This window comes from Bufo bufo, chromosome 6 (genome assembly GCF_905171765.1).
Source record: "Bufo bufo chromosome 6, aBufBuf1.1, whole genome shotgun sequence".
In the NCBI taxonomy this organism is placed as follows: domain Eukaryota; kingdom Metazoa; phylum Chordata; class Amphibia; order Anura; family Bufonidae; genus Bufo; species Bufo bufo.
This window is the reverse complement of record NC_053394.1, coordinates 161,900,880-161,923,995: the sequence shown is the minus strand read 5'-3', so window position 1 is coordinate 161,923,995 and position 23,116 is coordinate 161,900,880. Positions and strand designations below refer to the sequence as shown.

Genomic DNA, 23,116 nt, shown 5'->3' with positions numbered 1-23,116 from the left:
CTCGCTCATGTAAAAAAGGCCTAATACGTCTATGCTGCCGAAAAAATAAAAAAAGGTAAGACTGTTGGAAAAAACAAAAACCTCTCTGTCAAAGATGGCTTGGTCCTCAAAAGGGTTAAATGGGGTATTCCAGTTGTTAGACATTATCCATTCATCTCTATGGGAATTCCGGAGACTGTGGAGCGCTGTACCGGCTATCTCCGGAACTACCATAGAAGTGAATGGAGCGGCCACCAGCATGTGTGACCGGCCACTTCCTTAATTTCAGGGGGGCTGCAGGAGATACGGGGTCCCCAGCAGTAGGACCCCCACCGATCTGATAGTTATGCCCCAGCCTGTGGATAGGGGATAACTTCTAGCAAGCAGAATACCCCTTTAATGGCCCATAGCTATGTAGTGTATTTTTGTCACAATTTTTAGAATAGTTTAAACAGCAGAAAAAAACTCAGTGATTTTGTATTAAAAAAGAAAACGCGACAAAACTGTCTCATGTAAGCAAGACCTTGTTGCATGATTGATGGCGGCTGCTGGGGGCACAGACCACTGCCCCGCCCTGGCTTGCTCTTACTAGGTGGGCAGCACAGCCTGGTTGCCCTCCTGCAGTGGGAGGAGCCGAGCCTGAGGCTGCCGCCGTGACTGACAGGAGCCACCGCGCAGGCGCAGTCTGCCTCCGCCTTCAGCTCCGCCCCCTCCGCCGCCTATAAAGCCTCCGCCTCACCTGGCTGCAGTTCTCCGGCTGTGACTCCTGTGCCTGAGGATTTCTCCGCAAGACAACAGTAAGACGCCTCAGCGCTTGCATTGCACGATAGGGCGCGGGCTCTTATCGCTGAGTCTGGGTGTTTACGGCTTATCAGAGGGAAGTGGAATCTGTAATGGAAGATGTCTGCTGTAGACTCCCTACACTTTTATGGACTAGAAACTAAGGATAAGTGCTGTAGTTTTCTGCGTCCCGTTTTCCATGGGTGACTTTGCATTGCTGTACAGGATGAGCTGTGTATACAGTGGTCACCGGCATCAGCTCCTGGAGTTTGTTTTACCACTGCAGGAGTTCCCCTTTAAGTGGGTGTGACGCCTATAGCAGCCACTTGTGCTGTGATCCCAGCCCTCCATTACACAGATGTAACCTAGAGGGGGCGCTGTGCTCCAGGCATGTGTCATGGTGGGGCAGTCCAGAGGGTGCTGTGCCATTCACAATGGGAACCATAGGAGGGAAAATGCTTCCTTGGGAGAATATATCCACCATATGGCTGTGTAGTATGAGACCCCTGCGCTCACTCAGCCCTGCTAGGCCAATGGCTGGGGCTATATGACGGCTTTATTTGTAGTTTTATGTGGAGCTTCCTTAGGTTACGTGCACATGACCGTTGTGTGTTTTGCGGTCCGCAAAACACGGATGACGTCTGTGCGTTCCACAATTTGTCGAATGGCATGGACAGCCATTAATATAACTTCCTATTCTTGTCTGCAAAACTGATAAGAATAGGACCGGTTATATACAATTTTTATTTTTTGCCGATGCGGACAGTAGGGGTAGGCGATACATGCAATATAAATTTGTGCCACGATATGGATTTTGTGCATATCTCCTATATCGCTGGACCGTGATATGATTGCGCTCTTGGCGCGAACCATGTTCTCCTGAGCCGGCACAGTGGAGAAGGGGGGGGGAGTCCCTCCCTCCCCACTGTGCGCAGCTACTGCTGACCACCAATTAGAACAGAGTAGGAGGGGAGGGACTGTGGCCACTGCGCCACCAGTAAATGTGACTCCATATCCCACAGGGCCCCCCCTCATTGGTGGCAGTGGGCAGTTCAGATCGGAGTCCCAGCAGTGTAATGCTGGAGATCCGATCGGTTACCATGGCAGCCAGGAGTCACGCTACTGAAGTCCTGGCTGCCATGGTATGTTAGTGAGCAGCATTATACTCGTGGCCGCCGGTCGCTCCTTCTGTCTGTGCGGCGCATTGCTAATGCTTATAGCATTAACAATGCGTCGTACAGACCTATGAGAAGGAGCGGCCACGGCGCACGTGAGTATAATGCTGCTCACTAACATACCATCGCAGCCAGGACTTCAGTAGCGTGACTCCTGGCTGCCATGGTAACCGATCGGATCTCCAGCATAAGGCTACTTTCACATTTGCGTTAGGAGCGGATCCGTCTGGTGTCTGCACAGATGGATCCGCTCCTATAATGCAAACGCTTGCATCCATTCAGAACGGATCCGTTTGCATAACTGTTTATTTCAGATCTGATTTTTCACTTCGGAAAACTCAGATCCGACAGTATATTCTAAACACAGAAACGTTCCCATGGGGATGCTTCAAGTTAGAATATACTGAGAACTGTGTACATGACTGCCCCCCCCCTCCTGTATTTAACATATTGGTGGCCCCCCCTCCCTCCCCAGTATTAATTGTAACCAGTGCAGCCCCCCTCCCTATATATACACATCGGTGGCCAGTGCGGATTCCCAGTATTAAATATGACCAGTGCGGCCTCCCCCTCCCTCTATATTCATTGGTGGCCCGGGCAGTGCGGATTCCAAGTATTGTGACCAGTGCGGCCTCCCCCCCCCCCCCCCCGCGATGTCTGTGTCCGGCCGGGAGCTCCGCCTACTGGTAAGTGAAAGGTCTGTGCGGTGCATTGCCTATAGCACAGACCTTTCACTTACCAGTAGGAGGAGCTCCCGGCCGGACAGACATCGCAGCTCTTCAGGTAAGTATAATGCTTGTATTTGTTGCTAAGTAACCATGGCAGCCAAGACTGCAATAGCGTCTTGGCTGCCATGGTAACCGATCGGAGCCCCAACGATTTAAACTGTGACTCCGATCGGTACGCTCCGCTGCCACCAATGATGGGGGGGCAAGAGGGGAGGCCGCACTGGTCACAATACTTGGAATCCGCACTGGCCGGGCCACCAATGAATATAGAGGGAGGGGGAGGTCGCACTGGTCATATTTAATACTGGGAATCCGCACTGGCCACCCGTGTGTGTGTGTGTGTGTATATAGGGAGGGAGGCTGCACTGGTTACAATTAATACTGGGGAGGGAGGGGGGTCCGCACTGGCCACCAATAAGTTAAATGGACGGGGGGGACGCTTCAAGTTAGAATATACTGAGAACTGTGTACATGACTGCCCCCTGCTGCCTGGCAGCAGGGGGCAGTCATGTACACAGTTCTCAGTATATTCTAACTTGAAGCGTCCCCATCACCATGGGAACGCCTCTGTTAGAATATACTGTCGCATCTGAGTTTCACGATGTAACTCAAATCCGATGGTGTATTCTAACATAGAGGCATTCCCATGGTGATGGGGACGCTTCAAGTTAAAATATACCATCGGATTGGAGAAAACTCCGATCTGATGGTATATTAATAGGGGACTCCTGACTTTACATTGAAAGTCAATGGGGGACGGATCCGTTTGAAATTGCACCATATTGTGTCAACGTCAAACGGATCCGTCCCCATTGACTTGCATTGTAAGTCTGGACGGATCCGTTTGGCTCCGCACGGCCAGGCGGACACGAAAACGCTGCAAGCTGCGTTCTGGTGTCCGCCTGCTGAGCGGAGGCCAAACGATGCCAAACTGATGCGTTCTGAGCGGATCCGCATCTACTCAGAATGCATTGGGGCAGTACGGATCCGTTCGGGGCCGCTTGTGAGAGCCTTCAAACGGAACTCACAAGCGGAGCCCCGAACGAAAGTGTGAAAGTAGCCTTACACTGCTGGGACTCCGATCGGAACTGCCCACTGCCACCAATGATTAATACTGGGAAGGGAGGGGGGTTTGAGTTACCAGAGGGGGCTGATAAGAGGCAGAGGCTGGGGGGCACATGAGAGGCTGGCTGCCATGGTCGGCTCCCTGCTGTTGTGTGCACAAAGCACAGGGCAGCAGGGAGAGTGTAAAGTCCTATTCACCCTAATAGAGCTCTATTAGGGTGAATATGACAAGGGTTCTAGCCCTTAAGGAGGCTAATGGTGATTAAATAAAGTAAAAAAAAGTTTAAGCACCCCCCCCCCCAATATAGAAAACAATATATTGCACATGCTTAAAATTATATCGCAATATGGACTTTAGGCCATATCACCCACCCCTAGCGGACAGCACACGCAGTGCTGTCAGCATCTTTTGCTGCCCCATTGAAGTGAATTGTTCTGCTTCCAAGCCGCAGAAACTGCTGCTCGCTGCGGACAAAAACGGTTGTGTGCATGAGGCCTTAGGAATGCTTTGAGGAGCACGCAGCTCTGTGCCCTCCTATGGACTGTAGTTGGCACTGGAAAGTTGGACGACAGTCTCTGGGCAGCAGACCTGTTTCGCTCCACATTTTTTTGACAATCAGATGCAGAATTATTTATTTCAATGGGGACGGCGCACTGTCCTCAACAATGTCCATTCCATGGCCTGCAAAAAATAGAACGTCCGATTGTCAGTTTTGCGGGAAAATAGGCATATGGTGGGACGTAGGGGAGAAGGCAGGATGCCTCTGGATACGGCTGTGTGCATGGGGCCGAATACTGTGATGTAACGGGGGTCTTCTGGTCTCCTGCTGTGTGGTGCTGGGATGTACGCTCCTAACATCAGCAGGCATGACCTAAAAACCATATAATGTCTCACCCGTTACTTCAGCGCGCTTTGCTGCTGTACCTGACCGTCTGGCCAATCATTGTCCTTGGTGGTCTACAGCTGAGGACAGTGACTGGATCCAGGAACATCCTGGTACTCGGTGACATGCAGTGGGAGTACCAGAGAAGTGGTACAGAGAATGGCGCTGGAGTAAGGGGTTAATATAATTTTTTTTTTTTTTTTTTTTAAAGACCTTGTAGGGGTTGTCCGAGATTTTTAGGCAATCCCTTTAAGGGGTTAAATTGCGTTCAATAGAAGTCATATGGTTTCCAGTTGTACTCCTAAAGTCCCCCAGTACTTGTACAGTGCATCCGACAAGGAAGCTACATGTCAGCAGCCACTAGATGGCGCTCACTCTTTTGCTCATGGTCTGTGCAGAGGGGGTAACGGAGCTTCTGGCCAATCACTGCACGCTGTTCTCCATGGATGTCTTACTCACAATGGCGGTTCTCCATCTTGTCTGCTTCTCCTACACACCTGTTCCCTGCAGTATCAGCGCTTTGGCAGTGAAGTGGTTAACTTTAGACAGCTGCCAGACTTGCTTATGAAAGTCATGTTTTATTATGGGAAAACGTTAAACCCAGTGAAAGCTGCCATCTCAGAACTGGCAAGGGTGCAAAAAACATTAGGAAACTGCCTTACCTCAGTGTATATAATATAACCGTCATAAACATCCTTATAACCCTCCCCCCCCATTGGCTGTCGTTCCCCTCAGTTCAATCAAGTACAACATACAATAAATACATTAGATATATCTACGTGGCTCTGCGTGCAACTCTCCGATTCCTTTCAATATCCTCATATATTTTAATTTGTTGAAGTTATAGACCCCCCTCCCTTGACGAGGGCTGGGAGACAGAACCCCAGTACTTGACCAATATAGCTTTCGCTACCATCAATCCTCTCATCCAGATCAGTCTAACCTGGGGGGGCTTCCGTTTCTGAACCATAATCTCCAAAGATCACTATCGAGATCCCTGGGTTATAGTTCATTGAGGATTCCTTTTGTAGGGCAGAAAAAACCTCATCCCAATATTTTCTTATTTTACTGCAACTCCGAAGCAAATGGACATAGTTCGCATTAACATATCCACATTTAGGGCAGAAACAGTCCCGGTCCCTATTTTGGGGAAATTTTCCTTGGGTTTTAGGTGTATAGTACAGTCTATGGAGGATCTTAAATTGAATTAATCTGAGCACTGGAAACTGTCGCCTTTCTGACGTTCCTATAGATCAGGGATGGCCAACCTGTGGCTCTCCAGCTGTTGTAAAACTACAATTCCCACCATGCCCTGCTGTAGGCTCATAGCTGTAGGCAGTCTGGGCATGCTGGGAGTTGTAGTTTTGCAACAGCTGGAGAGCCTCAGGTTGGCCAGCCCTGCTTTAGATAGTGGGCCACTGTAAAGGAGGGCAATTCAACTCTTGCTCCCATTTACTTGGGCTTTTAAAAGGTGTTACAGTTGCCAGTGCCATTCGGAGTTTAGCATATAATCTAGATATTTTCACCTTCTCATCCTTCTGAGCATCACAGTAATCAAAGAATATATTCTCTCGTGGAAAAATACGACCCCTATTTTATGATTTTCTAAAATAAAAATAAATAAAAAAAGGAAACTGCCTTACCGCCGATATGCCTTTTTACAGCGGTCCTTAAAGGGTTTCTACCACCACATTTTGACCTAATTAGCTGTCAGACACTAGCGATCTGCTAGTGTCTGCTCTACCTAACCATGCTATTGTAATTCCTTTCTGTGCAGTGGTTACCCTAAAAAACGTAGTTTTATTGCTATGCTAATGAGCCTCTAGGTGCTATGGGGGCGTCTTTTCAGCACCTAGAGGCTCCGTCCACTCACTATTTCCACCGCCCAGCGTGCTCCAGCCCGCCCCTCTCCTCTAGATTGACAGACTACTTCTCTGCATCTCGGCCGAATTCCCGCGCCTGCGCCGTGTGCTTCTGTATTCGGCGCAGTGACTGTCTTTCTGCGCCGGCATCTTCACTGCGCCGATTACGGCGCAGGGAGCAGTCCAACAGTCACTGCGCTGAATACAGAAGCACACGGCGCAGGTGTGAGAATTTGGCCGAGATGCAGAGAAGTAGTCCTTCAATCTAGCGGAGAGGGGTGGGCTAGAGCGCGCTGGGCGGCAGAAATAGTCAGTGGACGGAGCCTCTAGGTGCTGAAAAGATGCCCCCATAGCACCTAGAGGCTCATTTATCATAGCAACTACGTTTTTTCTTTACGCCTCCACAATGGCAGTAAACATGGAGATTATCCTGCCTTCTCAGGAACAGGAAAACCGCTTTGTGGATCAGCCCATATAAGGCCCCCTCCCTCTTACCTCTCCAGTTGTTTTCCTGTCCCTCAGAAGATCAGGACTTGCCGGATGGATCAGTCACGCACCCAGCCTTTTTGGCTTGTTATCCCGGCTCTTGCCGGAGGGCTGAGGCAGGGGATAGGGTCGCGGAACTCTGTTAAAGTTCCTCCTTCCCTGCGGTTTAAGCCCAGCGAAGCTGGCCACCCCGGGCTATGGACCCGCGTCCAGTGCAGACCGGCCCTGTTCTGCAAGCCTGGGGAGCGTTCCTGGACCTGGGAACGCTCCCCACATCTTCCCCTGTGCGCGCGCGCCGGCGGCAGGATCCTAGGATGACGTCAGTGGCCGGCACGTGGCGCAGGGGGGGGGGGGCGGAGCATATGTCGTCATCATTGGGGACCAGGAAGTAAAGGAGCGTGGCTGCCGGCGTTCCGATGCAGCTCCTGCGCTCCTCTCCTGAGAAAGATGTCTCAACAAGCAGACTATTCGCCCAGGCGGCCCACAGATACTTCCAGGCCCTCTAGCCCGATAAGCCTCCTCCCGTTACTAAATGACAGGTTGCTTATCCTGCACTTGGGTCTCCTTGGTGGTGGTTCTTTGCCCTTTCTTAAAGAGACTAAGGATAAACTTTTCCTCTCCAATTTTGTCTCTCAGGGTAAAGAATCCTCAAAAAAAGATCCACCTTTGAAGAAAAAATGTGTAATGTGCAAAAAATCGCTATCTAGTGCATACAGGAAATCCTTGTGCCAGATGTGTTGTGACAAGGTTGTGTCAGAGGAGACCCCATCTTTAATAGAAAGTCTGAAAACCATAATTGGAGAAGAAGTGGGTGCAGCTGTAGAAGCTTAATTATCTACATTGTCTCCCAGACCATCTACCTCCGGAGCCATAGTCTCTAATGTGCAGGACTCTGACCTGGATGAAGGTGAAATTTCCTAAGTCTGATTCGGATATTTCAGACCAAGCAGGCGGTAAACCTCTGGTCAGTTGAAGAGACGGATTCCCTACTGAAAACAATTAGGGCTACAATAAATCTGGAAGAACCCAGAGAACCCCTTTCGGTACAAGACCAATTGTTTGCTGGATTAGGGGACAAGAAAAAACGAGTTTTTCCCGTCCACCCTAACATCAGGGCATTAATACACTCAGAATGGAGAGACCCTGAGAAAAAACAATCCGCCTCTAAGTGGTTAAAAAGAAAATACCCTGTCGCGGAAGAAAATTCTGTGGCCTTGGATAAGACCCCTAAAGTAGATGCCCCAGTAGCAAGAATCTCCAAAAAAACTGCCCTTCCATTTGAAGACCTCGGTCAGCCAACAAGGATGGGGAGCCCACATGGAAGGGAAACTAGCTCAGGGCCAGTGGGGTCTCTTTCTGCAAGAAGCCTCTTCCAACAGAGAATTGTCTGCGGTTTGGGAAGCCCTGAAAACATTCGCACCCTCCCTCCTGCAGAGGAATGTAAAGATCTTGTCTGACAACTCTACGACAGTGGCATATCTGAACAAGCAGGGCGGCACAAGAAGCCTATCGCTAGCCCTGGTGGTGAGAAGAATCTTCAGTTGGGCGGAAAAAAATATTGTCTCTTTCAGCAGCCCATGTGAGAGGAAAAAAGAATCGGGTGGTGGACTTCCTCAGCCGGGACCAGCTTAACGCAGCAGAATGGATGCTAAACCCCCAGGTATTCAAGCAGATCTGTTCCAGATGGGGAACGCCGAAGATCGACCTGTTCGCCAGAAGAAAGAACAGACAGGTTCCGAATTTCTACTCTCTGGCAGTAGAAGATCAACCCTTAAGAGTGGATGCGCTTTCGGTACCCTGGCCACCAATCCTGTTATATGCATTCCCGCCATTCTCCCTCATACAGAGGGTCATAGCAAAAATTTTGGAAGAAAAAGTCCAAATCATCCTGATCACCCCATTTTGGCCCCGCAGATCATGGTTTCCGATCCTGAAGATTCTGGCAGGAGAAGAATTCTGGATCCCCCCCCCCCTCGCCCAGACCTTCTACTTCGGGTCCGGTTTCTCATCCTCAAGTCTCTCAACTCCGTCTGACGGCCTGGAGGCTGAAAGAAATATCCTGAGGAACAAAGGTTTCTCCGGGAAAGTGATCTCCACCTTACTACTTAGTAGGAAACCTGTCACCTCGAAAATATATCTGAGGGCCTGGAAATCCTTTCTACTTTTTGGGGGAAACAAATACGATCCATCAGGAGAACCTCAAATGTCCCTCATACTGGACTTCCCCCAAGCAGGGTTGGTCTTGCAGTAAGTACATTGAAAGTTCAGATAGCAGCATTGAGTGTATTTATGGACTGTAAACTGGCTAACATGGAAATAATAAAGGTTTTTTTAAGGCGGCCATCAGGATTCGCCCTAGGTTAAGATCCCTAGTGCCTCCCTGGTACTTAAACTTGGTACTGTCCAAGCTTATGTACCCTCCATTTGAGCCAATTGCAGATATACCCTTAAGAATTCTTACTCTTAAGGCCTCTTTCACACTTGCGTTGTCCGGATCCGGCGTGTACTCCACTTGCCGGAATTACACTCCGGATCCGGAAAAACGCAAGTGTACTGAAAGCATTTGAAGACGGAACCGTCTTCCAAATGCGTTCAGTGTTACTATGGCACCCAGGACGCTATTAAAGTCCTGGTTGCCATAGTAGTAGGGGGGAGCGGGGGAGCGGTATACTTACAGTCCGTTCGGCTCCCCGGGCGCTCCAGAATGACGTCAGAGCGCCCCATGCGCATGGATGACGTGATCCATGTGATCACATGATCCATGCGCTTGGGGCGCCCTGACGTCACTCTGGAGCGCCCGGGGAGCCGCACGGACGGTAAGTACACTGCTCCCCGCTCCCCACTACACTTTACCATGGCTGCCAGGACTTTAGCGTCCCGGCAGCCATGGTAACCACTCTGAAAAAGCTAAATGTCGGATGCGGCAATGCGCCGAAACGACGTTTAGCTTAAGGCCGGATCCGGATCAATGCCTTTCAATGGGCATTAATTCCGGATCCGGCCTTGCGGCAAGTGTTCCGGATTTTTGGCCGGAGCAAAAAGCGCAGCATGCTGCAGTATTCTCCGGCCAAAAAACGTTCCGTTCCGGAACTGAAGACATCCTGATGCATCCTGAACGGATTTCTCTCCATTCAGAATGCATTAGGATAATCCTGATCAGGATTCTTCCGGCATAGAGCCCCGACGACGGAACTCTATGCCGGAACACAACAACGCAGGTGTGAAAGAGCCCTAAGACATCATTCCTGCTAGCCATCACTACGGCCAGAAGAGTAGGCGAAATACAGGCCTTTTCTATCCTGCATCCATACCTTTCTGTTTCAGACGACAGGATCATGCTAAAACATGCTCCTGAATTCCTTCCGAAAGTAGTCTCTAAATTTCACTGCCAACAGGAAATTATCCTTCCCTCCTTTTGTTCTCAGGCAAAGAACAAAAAAGACTTTTTCATAACCTGGACGTCAGGAGATGTGTCCTCCAATACCTGGAAGCCACTAAGGAGATTAGGAAGACTAATCAAATTCTAATTCAATACCCGGGCATGTTGAAGGGAAAAGCGGCCAGCAAGACTTCAATATCAAGATGGATCAAGTCCTGTATCTATCTAGCCTACCAGACAGAGGGTGTTCCTCCTCCACCGTTTCTCAAAGCTCACTCTACCAGGGCCCTAGCCACATCCTGGGCCGAGGGTGCTTCAGCTTCCTTAGAGGACATCTGCCGTGCAGCCACATGGTCCAATCCATGTACATTTTTTTTTTTTTAGACATTACAAATTAGATGTTTCTACAAATAGGGATTTAGCTTTTGGGCGTAGGGTCCTATCTGCAGTTGTCCCACCCTAGGCTATTTTCCTATGTTATTTCCTCCATGTTTACTGCCGTTGTGGAGGCGTAGGGAAAAGACTTACATTACTCTTACCGGTAATTGTTTTTTCCCTTTAGCCTCCACAATGGCAGGAGGAATTCCCCCCCCCCCCCCCCCCCCCCAAAAAAAATAAAAAATATTTTTGTGTGTGTGTGTGTATATATATATATATATATATATATATATATATATATATATATATATATATAATTATATTCTATTGGTGAAATATATGTTCTTCTAATCCTGTAAGTTAGAGCATGCTGGCTCTGATATTTGTTACTTTTGTTCTTTATTAAACCTTCCTTGCATTTATCTCTGAGTACTAGGTTACTAACTGGAGAGGTAAGAGGGAGGGGGCCTTATATGGGCTGATCCACAAAGTGGTTTTCCTGTCCCTGAGAAGGCGGGATAATCTCCATGTTTACTGCCGTTGTGGAGGCTAAAGGGAAAAAACGATTACCAGTAAGAGTAATGTAAGTCTTTTAGGGTAACCGCTGCACAGAAAGGAATTACAATAGCATGGTTAGGTAGAGCAGATCGCTAGCAGATCGCTAGTGTCTGACAGCTAATTAGGTCAAAATGTGGTGGTAGAAACCCTTTAAGATGTAAGTGCTGCATGGGTCTCCTGGACAGTGGAGAGCAGTAGTCCCGCCCGAATGGTGGAAGCGCTGATCCCGGCAGTTTAACCCTTTAGATGCTAGTTGATGGCAACCACAGCGTCTAAGTGGTTTCAGAGGAAGGGGACTCCCTCAGTCAGCCATCGGCACTGCCACGTACGAGTGTGGCATCCTAAAAAAAGATAGAACATGTCCTATCCTTGTCCATAAAACAGACAAATTATATTATGGGCTGGATGTTGCGTTTTGCAAAATGCAGAACACACACGGCCGGTATCGGTGTTTTGCGGACCACAAAAACTACAACGGCTGTGTGCATGACCCCTTAGGGATAACTTGTAACAACCGGCATATACAGAAGTCATGTAGCATTACCACCAATTAATACCGCCTGTCTCTCTTCTCGCTCTTTAGTGCCTGAATACACCATCATTTATTTTAATGTCAGAGGTGAGTAGAGGTTTTCTTCCTTAGGACCAAACCATTTAAAGCATTTTTACATTGATGGTCTACTACGGTCAGCTGCACCTCCAAGGGCTGTTTCTCACGAGCGGATGCCGTGCGGGTAATCCGCTGTGTGAAAGACCGCCAAGCCCCGCACTGGACAGCAGACACGGAGCAGTAACATGATTGATAATGCTCCGTGCCCCTCTGATCTTTTTACTACAGAATCACGGTAAGATAAAGTTGTCACCGTGATTCTGTAGTAAAAAGGTCAGACACGGAGCATTATCAATCATGTTACTGCTCCGTGTCTCTGCTGTCGGGAGCGGGGCTTGGCGGTCTTCCACACAGCAGATTACCCGCGCGGCATCCGCTGGTGTGAAAGGGGCAGAATTCCTCAGAGCGACATCCAAACGCGTGTCTGGTACTGCAGCTTGGCCCTAGTCAGGATATCGGGCTGCTGTAAGGAAGAGGCTATAATAGAAGATGACTGGATTTTCATTTCTGTAATGTTTGGGGGAGAACTGCATTGTGGTCTGCAGGGGTTTGGGGTGAGTTATTTCTCTTTGATTTCCTTGTCAGGTCGTTGTGAAGCTATGCGAATGCTCATGGCTGACCAGGGAGCTCAATGGAAGGAGGAAGTCGTAACGTCTGATGACTGGCAGAAGGGGGATCTGAAGAAAGCTGCGGTAAGATGAAACCCCTCATGGGCAAAGTATAATGGTAAAATGTAGATCAGGTGATGGCGTGGGATCGGGGTCTGTGCCCGCTCCATCACTTGTGGATGCCAGCTCTGGTATACTGCTGCATTCAGTGTTTCCTCTCACCCTAATAGACTGTCAGATTTACAGTAACAGAATGAGTGATTAGAGGAGCGCAGGTTCAGATCCCCTATTAGGCCCTTATTTTTGGTGGTGGGGGGAGTTTAAATGCTATCCAGGGTGCTGATGGAGTTTAAGAGGGGACACCGCAACCCCCCCTTCCCACACACCCTCTGCCGCTATAAAACCAAAGTCACCCAGGTCCCACACAATTTCTAAGAGAATAGATATTGACTTGAAGTCTTGGATGGAATTTTGTGTGACTGCCACCATTAACTATCACAAAATAAGTTGTGTGACAAATGTTGTCATGTTGCCCTGGTTAGAGTTCTAGAGGGAAGGATGGGCAGAGGTGCATGTGGCAGGGGTCCATAGGGACACAGTATAATGCATTGGAGTCTTTGAAAGAAGCAATCTAATGATTGCTTGTTATAGTTCCCTATGGGAACCATAAAAAAAATTCTAAGTCGCCCCCCCAAGATAGAAAAACCACCTGTACTATTAAAATATAAAAATATTTATCCCGTATGGCAAACGGACAGATGGGGTAAAAGTCAGTGACTGACCTAGCTTTTTTTTCTCTCCTCCCACAAAAAAACTCAGTGCAGATCGCTCCATACACACAACTGCAAAAACTGCACAGTTCAGTTATTGAGTTATTCAGCGCGCACAGGCAAACGCAGTAGATGCGCATGCGCGAGATTTTTTTATTTTTTTTTACTGTTGCGGCAGGGTGATGTCCGCACATCATCAAGAATAGCAGATGAGGGAAGGAGCAGGGCTCGCTAAGAATGGGTGCGGCCGGGCTCCATGAGCGATAAGTTCCGCCCCTTGGACTCTTTTACAAGCTCATTGCCATATTTATGAAATCGTTTTTTGAGGGGCACAAATTTAGATTGCCTCTACAGTTCTGGTTAGAATGCCCTCAAGGAGACCTACAGTGCCATATGAGCAGTTGTATACGCTCACTAGTGGTGACAGAATGCCTTTAATTCAGATGAGGGGACTGCTCATGTGTGCTCCTAGAGTTCATGGTTGATGACAAGGATGTCACCATAACAGCTAGTGGCAACCAGGAGTCTACTGTACCTACAGGTGGCATGAGGGTCAAGTCTGCAAACTTGATGTGTGGTGACTATGCTGGAAGGGTGTACAGAACCAGTGATGGACCAGGGGATGACCTCCTTGGAGGTAAAGTAACTGTGCAGCAGGGGTTAATGCAAGTATCTTGAGTACTGACACCTCAGACTGCTGAGTAAAGCACTAGTGTTCCGGAAAATGGAGGATCATCCTGGTGTGACTATAACCCAAGGAGACTCGCCAGAGTTCCTGGATGTGCAAGTCGGTGAGGTGTGCAATGGATGTCAATAAAGGCTTCAGGCAGTGAGATGGCTCTAATATAGGTATGTATAGGTATGTTCAGCTGACATTAGCACATCGCTAATGTCAGCCAGCTTAATACCATTTTTTAGGTGACAGAAACCCTTTAAAAGAGGGACCACCCTCCACCTCCAGTTATGTTTTCTGTCCTAAGGATTCATCACTGCAGTTTCTAAGTTATCCCCAGTTTGCAGAAATAGGATCCCTCCTTGGGATTTAAACTTGGTTCTTTCAGCCCTGATGTCAGATCCTTTTGCGCCAATAGACAGCATTTCCCCTAAGATGCTCTCCCTAAAGCTGGCTTTTCTCCTAGCGATGACCTCTGCTAGAAGAGTTGGGCCTCTTTCACGCGGGCATCCCGGATTTGCTACGGATGCATTGCGGGGAAAACCGCGCGAGTAGGCATGCAATTGCTGTCTGTTTGCTGTCCCTTCTAACATGGTTATAAAGGGGGGAAAATAGCATTCTAATACAGAATGCTTACTAAAATGTGGATTGAGGGGGGTGTTAAAAAATAAAAATGAACTCCCCTCATCCAATTGATCGCGCAGCCGGCATAGTCTTCTTGCTTCTTTCAGGACCTGCATAAGGACCTATCTTCATTTAGCAGGACCTGCGCTTATGTCAAAGGTCCTGAAAGAAGCAAGACTATGCCGGCTGCGCGATCAATTGGATGAGGGGAGTAATTTTATTTTTTTTTTACCCCCTCAATCCACATTTTAGTAAGCATTCTGTATTAGAATGCTATTTTCCCTTTATAACCATGTTAGAAGGGAAAATAATAGTGTATACACTTTAATGGGGTCCAAGTTGCTTACATCCCTATAATCTCCTAGCAACCATGCATGAAAATCGCACCGCATCAGCATTTGCTTGCGATTTTTCATGCAGACCCATTCATTTCTATGGGGCCTGTATTGCGTGAAACGCAGAATATAGAGCATGCTGCGATTTTCACGCAATGCACAAGTGATGCGTGAATATCACCGCTCATCTGAACAGCCCCATTGAAGTGAATGGGTCCGGATTCAGTGGGGGTGCAATGCGTTCACCTCACGCATTGCACCCGTGCTTAAAACTCGCCCGTGTGAAAGTGTCCTTAGTGAGATTGCTGCTCTTTCCATTGACCAGCCTTACTTAACCACCTCCGGACCGCCTAACGCAGGATCGCGTTCCGGAGGTGGCAGCGCTGCGCACAGTCACTCATATATGCGTCATCTTGCGAGACTTCCTGTGAACGCGCGCGCTCACAGAAACGGAAGGTAAGAGAGTTGATCTCCAGCCTGCCAGCGGCGATCGTTCGCTGGCAGGCTGGAGATGTTTTTTTTTAACCCCTAACAGGTATATTAGACGCTGTTTTGATAACAGCGTCTAATATACCTGGTCCTCTGGTGGTCCCCTTTGTTTGGATCGACCACCAGAGGACACAGGTAGCTCAGTAAAGTAGCACCACTACACTACACTACACCCCCCCCCCCCCCCCCGTCACTTATTAGCCCCTGATCACCCCATATAGACTCACTGATCACCCCCCTGTCATTGATTACCCCCCTTTTATTGATCAACCCCCTGTAAAGCTCCATTCAGACGTCCGCATGATTTTTACGGATCCACTGATAGATGGATCGGATCCGCAAAACGCATACGGACGTCTGAATGAAGCCTTACAGGGGCGTGATCAATGACTGTGGTGATCACCCCATATAGACTCCCTGATCACCCCCCTGTCATTGATCACCCCCCTGTCATTGATCACCCTCTGTAAGGCTCCATTCAGACATTTTTTTGGCCCAAGTTAGCGGAATTATTATTTTTTTCTTACAAAGTCTCATATTCCACTAACTTGTGTCAAAAAATAAAATCTCACATAAACTCACCATACCCCTCACGGAATCCAAATGCGTAAAATTTTTTAGACATTTATATTCCAGACTTCTTCTCACGCTTTAGGGCCCCTAGAATGCCAGGGCAGTATAAATACCCCACATGTGACCCCATTTCGGAAAGAAGACACCCCCAGGTATTCCATGAGGGGCATATTGAGTCCATGAAAGATTGAAATTTTTGTCCCAAGTTAGCGGAACGGGAGACTTTGTGAGAAAAAAATGAAAAATATCAATTTCCGCTAACTTGTGCCAAAAAAATTTTTTTTTGATGAACTCGCCATGCCCCTCATTGAATACCTTGGGGTGTCTTCTTTCCAAAATGGGGTCACATGTGGGGTATTTATACTGCCCTGGCATTCTAGGGGCCCCAAAGCGTGAGAAGAAGTCTGGTATCCAAATGTCTAAAAATGCCCTCCTAAAAGGAATTTGGGCACCTTTGCGCATCTAGGCTGCAAAAAAGTGTCACACATCTGGTATCGCCGTACTCAGTAGAAGTTGGGGAATGTGTTTTGGGGTGTCATTTTACATATACCCATGCTGGGTGAGAGAAATATCTTGGTCAAATGCCAACTTTGTATAAAAAAAATGGGAAAAGTTGTCTTTTGCCAAGATATTTCTCTCACCCAGCAAGGGTATATGTAAAATGACACCCCAAAACACATTCCCCAACTTCTCCTGAGTACGGAGATACCACATGTGACACTTTTTTGCAGCCTAGGTGGGCAAAGGGGCCCATATTCCAAAGAGCACCTTTAGGATTTCACAGGTCATTTACCTACTTACCACACATTAGGGCCCCTGGAAAATGCCAGGGCAGTATAACTACCCCACAAGTAACCCCATTTTGGAAAGAAGACACCCCAAGGTATTCCGTGAGGGGCATGGCGAGTTCCTAGAATTTTTTATTTTTTGTCACAAGTTAGTAGAAAATGCTGATTTTTTTTGATTTATTTTTTTCATACAAAGTCTCATATTCCACTAACTTGTGACAAAAAATAAAAACTTCCATGAACTCACTATGCCCATCAGCGAATACCTTGGGGTCTCTTCTTTCCAAAATGGGGTCTCTTGTGGGGTAGTTATACTGCCCTGGCATTCTAGGGGCCCAAATGTGTGGTAAGGAGTTTGAAATCAAATTCTGTAAAAAATGACCTGTGAAATCCGAAAGGTGCTCTTTGGAATATGGGCCCCTTTGCCCACCTAGGCTGCAAAAAAGTGTCACACATCTGGTATCTCCGTACTCAGGAGAAGTTGGGAAATGTGTTTTGGGGTGTCATTTTACATATACCCATGCTGGGTGAGAGAAATATCTTGGCAAAAGACAACTTTCCCATTTTTTTATACAAAGTTGGCATTTGACCAAGATATTTATCTCACCCAGCATGGGTATATGTAAAATGACACCCCAAAACACATTCCTCAACTTCTCCTGAATACAGAGATGCCAGATGTGTGACACTTTTTTGCAGCCTAGGTGGGCAAAGGGACCCATATTCCAAAAAGCACCTTTCGGATTTCACAGGTCATTTTTTACAGAATTTGATTTCAAACTCCTTACCACACATTTGGGCCCCTAGAATGCCAGGGCAGTATAACTACCCCACAAGTGACCCCATTTTGGAAAGAAGAGACCCCAAGGTATTTCGTGATGGGCATAGTGAGTTCATAGAAGTTTTTATTTTTTGTCACAAGTTAGTGGAATATGAGACTTTGTAAGAAAAAAAATCAAAAAAAAAAATCATCATTTTCCGCTAACTTGTGACAAAAAATAAAAAGTTCTATGAACTCACTATGCCCATCAGCGAATACCTTAGGGTGTGTACTTTCCGAAATGGGGTCATTTGTGGGGTGTTTGTACTGTCTGGCCATTGTAGAACCTCAGGAAACATGACAGGTGCTCAGAAAGTCAGAGCTGCTTCAAAAAGCGGAAATTCACATTTTTGTACCATAGTTTGTAAACGCTATAACTTTTACCCAAAGCATTTTTTTTTTACCCAAACTTTTTTTTATCAAAGACATGTAGAACAATAAATTTAGAGCAAAATTTATATATGGATCTCGTTTTTTTTGCAAAATTTTACAACTGAAAGTGAAAAATGTAATTTTTTTGCAAAAAAATCGTTAAATTTCGATTAATAACAAAAGAAGTAAAAATGTCAGCAGCAATGAAATACCACAAAATGAAAGCTCTATTAGTGAGAAGAAAAGGAGGTAAAATTCATTTGGGTGGTAAGTTGCATGACCGAGCAATAAACGGTGAAAGTAGTGTAGGTCAGAAGTGTAAAAAGTGGCCTGGTCATTAAGGGTGTTTAAGCACTGGGGGCTGAGGTGGTTAAAAATCTTGGCTAGGGTGGTTATTTCTCCTGATCCTTCTTTTACCAAAGGTGTCTTCCTCTTTTCACAGTTCCCAAGAGATGGTTCTTCCTTCCTTCTGTGCTTCTCTAAAAAGATAAAAAAAAAAATCGGAGTTCCATTGTTTAGATGTGAGGAGATGTTGAATTCAATATCTGCAGGTCACACAGCCCTGGAGGTCCTCTTCCTGTTTGTTGATTTCCTTTCAGGGTGCTAAGAAGGGCTCTGCTGCATCTTCCCAGACTATTGCTAGATGGATAAGGCAAGCTATTTACTTGGCATAAACTCATCCAAGGGAGCTGTTCTGCCATCAGGGCTCACTCTACTAGATCAGTCTCTACTTCCTGGGAAGAGGGCCCCCGCTTCTATAGAGCAGATTGTAGGGCTGCCACCTGGAGTTCAGTATACCCCCCCCAAGTTTACAACAACACAATAACATTCAAAACAGAATAAAAAGGACAATTACTTTCATCTACCTTAACTGACAGTCAGGAGAAGGCTTTATGTAGCATTAAGATGTTGAAACCGTACATTTCACCTTTAACTCTTAATCCTAGTTGTCCTGGATATAATTGGTCGCTATCGAAGGCTGTCAGACATTCACACCGCATTCACTCGGGCAGCAACCTGCAGACACCAGAGTTGTGTCTGGGTTATTCCGATACAGAGTTGGCACTCAACCAGAGGCCCCAAATCTTTTCAGACCTGTCTGGTGTACCCCTAGCTTCAAAGGTCCATTTGTACATGGGTAAAGTTGCGATGATGAGTGGAGTCCAAGTCCAGTGGGATAAGGAGGGACTCTTTGGAGGCTTCCAATTTAGCAGGATGGACTTCCTAGCATAGAATAGTAGTAACCTATAAAAGATTGTAGTGTATTTGGTAGGAATGATGTCGTTGACAAGGCCCAGTAGACTAACTTCTGGGGATATAACTGCCGGGAGACCCAGTCTGGAATTGAGATCTGTGCACGTCTTCCCAAAAGTCTGCAATAACTGGACATTCCCAAATCATGTGCATTAATGTTCCCTTGCCAATGCCACATCTGGTACAGATATCTGAGTTTGTATATGCGAGCTAGACGCACAGGAGTCAAATATACTCTGTATCCACTTAGCCTGAATCGGCTAATCCCGCACACAAATCACCAATCTCAATGTAGAGGCTAATTCCCTCTCCTGCCGCAGGTCTAAATTCGTGATATCCTCTTTCCATTTGGCGAAAGCTTTAGTTATAGGCGAAGGTTGATAGGCTATTAGTGTCCCATAGAAGGCAGAGACCATTTTACCATGTTCTACTCGCCTGGCAATTTTCTCTATCTCCCCATATTCCAGCCGCAAAGGTCCCACCCCAAATTGAGACTCGCATACATGCCTCAGTTGGAAAAACCTAAAGAGGGATGAGCGTGTTATATTGTATTCGGCCTGTAGAGCTGAGAGACTCTTAAAAACCCCCTCATCATACAATTGGGTGAGGTATTTAATCCCCCTCTGCAGCCAGTACTCAGTCTGAGAGAGAAGCCAATTCTGGGAGTTTAGGGTTTCTCCATAAGGGCAAAACTGGGGACCATACGTTTTTTGTCCCCTCACCACCACAAACTGGTTCCATGCATTGATCACCCCCACCATAAGGAAGGTAAGGTGTTCCACCGGGTATTTGCCTGCCCTATAGACCAAGTTCGTCATGGCCTCAGTGCAGGGCTGATCGTGATCTGTGGAAGACCCGTCAGCTCCTGCACTCCCCTGGCAGTCACATCACCACCGGGCCTGGACAGGACTCGTTGAGTGCTGTGTATATAGTGATCTAGAAGGCAGGGACCTACAGGAATGGTCCCTGCCTGCTCTCTGGGGTGTCCTGCTGTCACTGACAGCAGGCCACCCGCTCGGCAGCTGCCATCTCTGAAAGGACGTTCCTGAATGTGGTTAATATTTGAGTAATTTTATGTATTTTTTTTTTTAAATGTTAATAAATATATTATGTTCTCAGTCTAAGGCCCTTTATCACCACTAGAACACCCTGCTTATCATTAGGTTTGGTCATCAATTCTCACCTCTCCTGTGTTCCGTCCTGTCCTAAACCAGGAGTAGGGCGACTCCAGCTGTTGTGGAACTACAACTCCCAGCATGCATGCTTCCTCTACTCTTCTCAGAACTCTCATAGAAATGATTGGAGCATGCTGGGAGTTGTAGTTTCACAACAGCTGGCGTGCCAAAGGTTCCTGTCCCCTGCCCTAGATGCTCCACTTCCAGTACCCATGTTTCCTCTATTTTCCCTACGTTCATCCCTATTGATTGTATGCATGGAAGGAGCGCTTTCATCACTGTGGATGTGGGGACCTGACCAGTACTCTTTACACAGGTTTTTTTTTGTTGTCTTCTGCATCAATCAGATCCCATCGATGCCAGGAATTTTGCTGTAGTTAACACATTCAGTGCTGTCAAACTATCTTACAGTTCCTTGTCTTATTTTCTCCTTGTAGGTGTATGGCCAACTTCCAGGATTTAAAGATGGAGACTTCACTCTGTATCAGTCCAATGCCATGTTGCGCCTTCTTGCCAGGAATCATGGTATTACAACTTAAAGGGGTTATACAAAGTCTAACATATGCAACCCCCCCCCCCCCCCCCCATGCCCAGGCCCCTCGTATAGATTATACTTGCCCACCTCCCCAGCACCTGCACCGCTCCTGATCCCCCACACAGCTGCATCTCCTGGTGACTCTAGGGAGGCTAGTCCCTGTCATGGCCTGCTATTGGCTGTTTCCCCCACCCCGTTGCCAGATGTTTTAATCCACACGACTGGGGGATCAGGAGCAACTCGGGTGTCGGAGCTTCTTTTGTTCTTTTATGTACTGAGCATGTGGATCCCTCTGCATATATTTACTAATTCTGAAATATGATTGGGTTGTAGATCTGTATGGGAAAAATCCTCGTGAGGCAAGCCTCATAGACATGGTTAATGACGGAGTGGAAGATCTTCGGCATAAGTATTTGAAGATGATCTATCAGAACTATGTGAGTGACACCCAGAAGTCTGACAGAGAAATGTCTTCCTCTTCAGAAGATTCATGTTTCCTTTTTTGTTTAGGAGAATGGAAAAGATGATTACGTTAAGGCTCTGCTCACTGACCTTGGTCACTTTGAACGTCTGCTTGCCTCTAATAATGAGGGGAAGGGGTTTGTGGTAGGAGCTCATGTGAGTATTGATTTGCTTTAGTTATACTAGGACTATTTAATTGACAGGCCATTGATCTGAAAATTGATTTAAAAAAAAAAAGGAATTCTGTCACTGACACAGGCTGCTGTTAGAGAGCCTGCAAGAAATGGAAAGTCCACATAGGAATACTCGTGCTCATAAAGATCTAAAAGCTGTGCACACCTTCACAACCAACTTTGTAGCTCCAGTACTTTAGCAGCAAGTAAGGGACACATGGAAAACTGTATGACAGCAGGATGATTGTTTGTAGTCTGTTACCATGGAAACGCATTGACGTGTACCTTGGTTTATAAACAACTTTGTATAAATCCATAGTACAAGTGAGGAGGAGAAATGTATATGTTAGAGATAGAGAAATGCCTCCTTCACTTATCAGGGCCATTCATTGTTTAATAGTCCAGCTGACAGTAAATCTGCTCAGTACTTGTATTATGTTCTCCATACTGGTTCCCCTCTTCATAGACCTTTCTGCAAACTGACCATGAATTCAGGGTGACTTGAACAATTAAGAAATGCAGGGGGTTGGGGGGCCTGTACCCTCCTGAAATGAACAGAGCAACTAGTTGGGCCGGAATACCCATTAAGTCGTTGACTCCTAAAGTTGTGATATCTAACTGCATTATTTCCCTATTGCTTTGTAGATTTCCTTTGCCGATTACAACCTGGTGGATCTTCTGCACAACCATCTTGTTCTGGCACCAGACTGCCTTTCAGGCTTCCCACTCCTCTGTGCCTATGTCACACGCATTAGTAGCCGTCCCAAGCTTGAAGCATATCTCTCCAGTGATGCCCACAAGAAGAGACCAATCAATGGCAATGGCAAGCAGTGAGCATTGAGGAAAGTGGAAAAGGTTATGAATCCAGACTACAATAAAACCGTAAAGTCAGACTCTAGTAATGTACGTAGATGTGCCTACTGCCACTCTCCCTCATGTGTCCTAAAGAGAATTTTATTGGCACCTCTGATAGTTTTACAATCCATGTAACTGTAGGTTGTTACTAGATATCAGCTGTGAATAGTTATTACTGGTCTCTCCTGGATTGTTTAAAAATAAAATATTTTGAAAGGTGGTGGTGTGTGTTTTTTTTTTTTTTTTTTAATCTTCCCCGAATGGATTTAGATCTGGTGTCAAACGCCTTTTTACCGAGGGCCATATCGGCAGTATGGTTGCCTACAATGGGTTGTTAGAATGTGTTAGTATTCAGTGTAGCAGTACTCATGTAGAAATGAATGGGGCCACAACACGACTCGCACGTTTGCTACATCTGCAAACCAAGAGTTGCAAAAAATAACTTTTTTTTTTCTCAATTCTGGGGTTATGGCAAATGAGTCCTGCTGTGACACCCACAGAAACTGAGTATAAGGACAATATATACAGTTTTTTTTTTTTTTACAGATCTATGTGGAACCATTTTAATGGGTCCACAAAAAACCTGAAATGACTTGTGTGCATTCCGTTCTGCAAAAAAAATAGAACATGTCTCTGTTTTGCAGACAAGGACAGGCATTCTTATAATGGATCTGCAAAAATACGGATCCAACGCAGATGTGTATTTTGCGGTCCGAAACAAAACCG

At 46.8% G+C, this 23,116-nt stretch overlaps 1 protein-coding gene across 1 annotated transcript; it reads left to right on the top strand.

Moving 5' to 3' along the window:
* Positions 1-693: 693 nt before the first annotated feature.
* On the top strand, positions 694-22,544 carry LOC121003080 (glutathione S-transferase P 1-like). Its single transcript, XM_040434651.1, has 7 exons — positions 694-776; positions 11,858-11,893; positions 12,470-12,576; positions 20,803-20,890; positions 21,234-21,337; positions 21,411-21,518; positions 22,181-22,544. Coding segments are annotated over exons 1-7 (633 nt in total). The 5' UTR covers positions 694-775; the 3' UTR covers positions 22,370-22,544.
* The last annotated feature ends 572 nt before the right edge of the window (positions 22,545-23,116 follow it).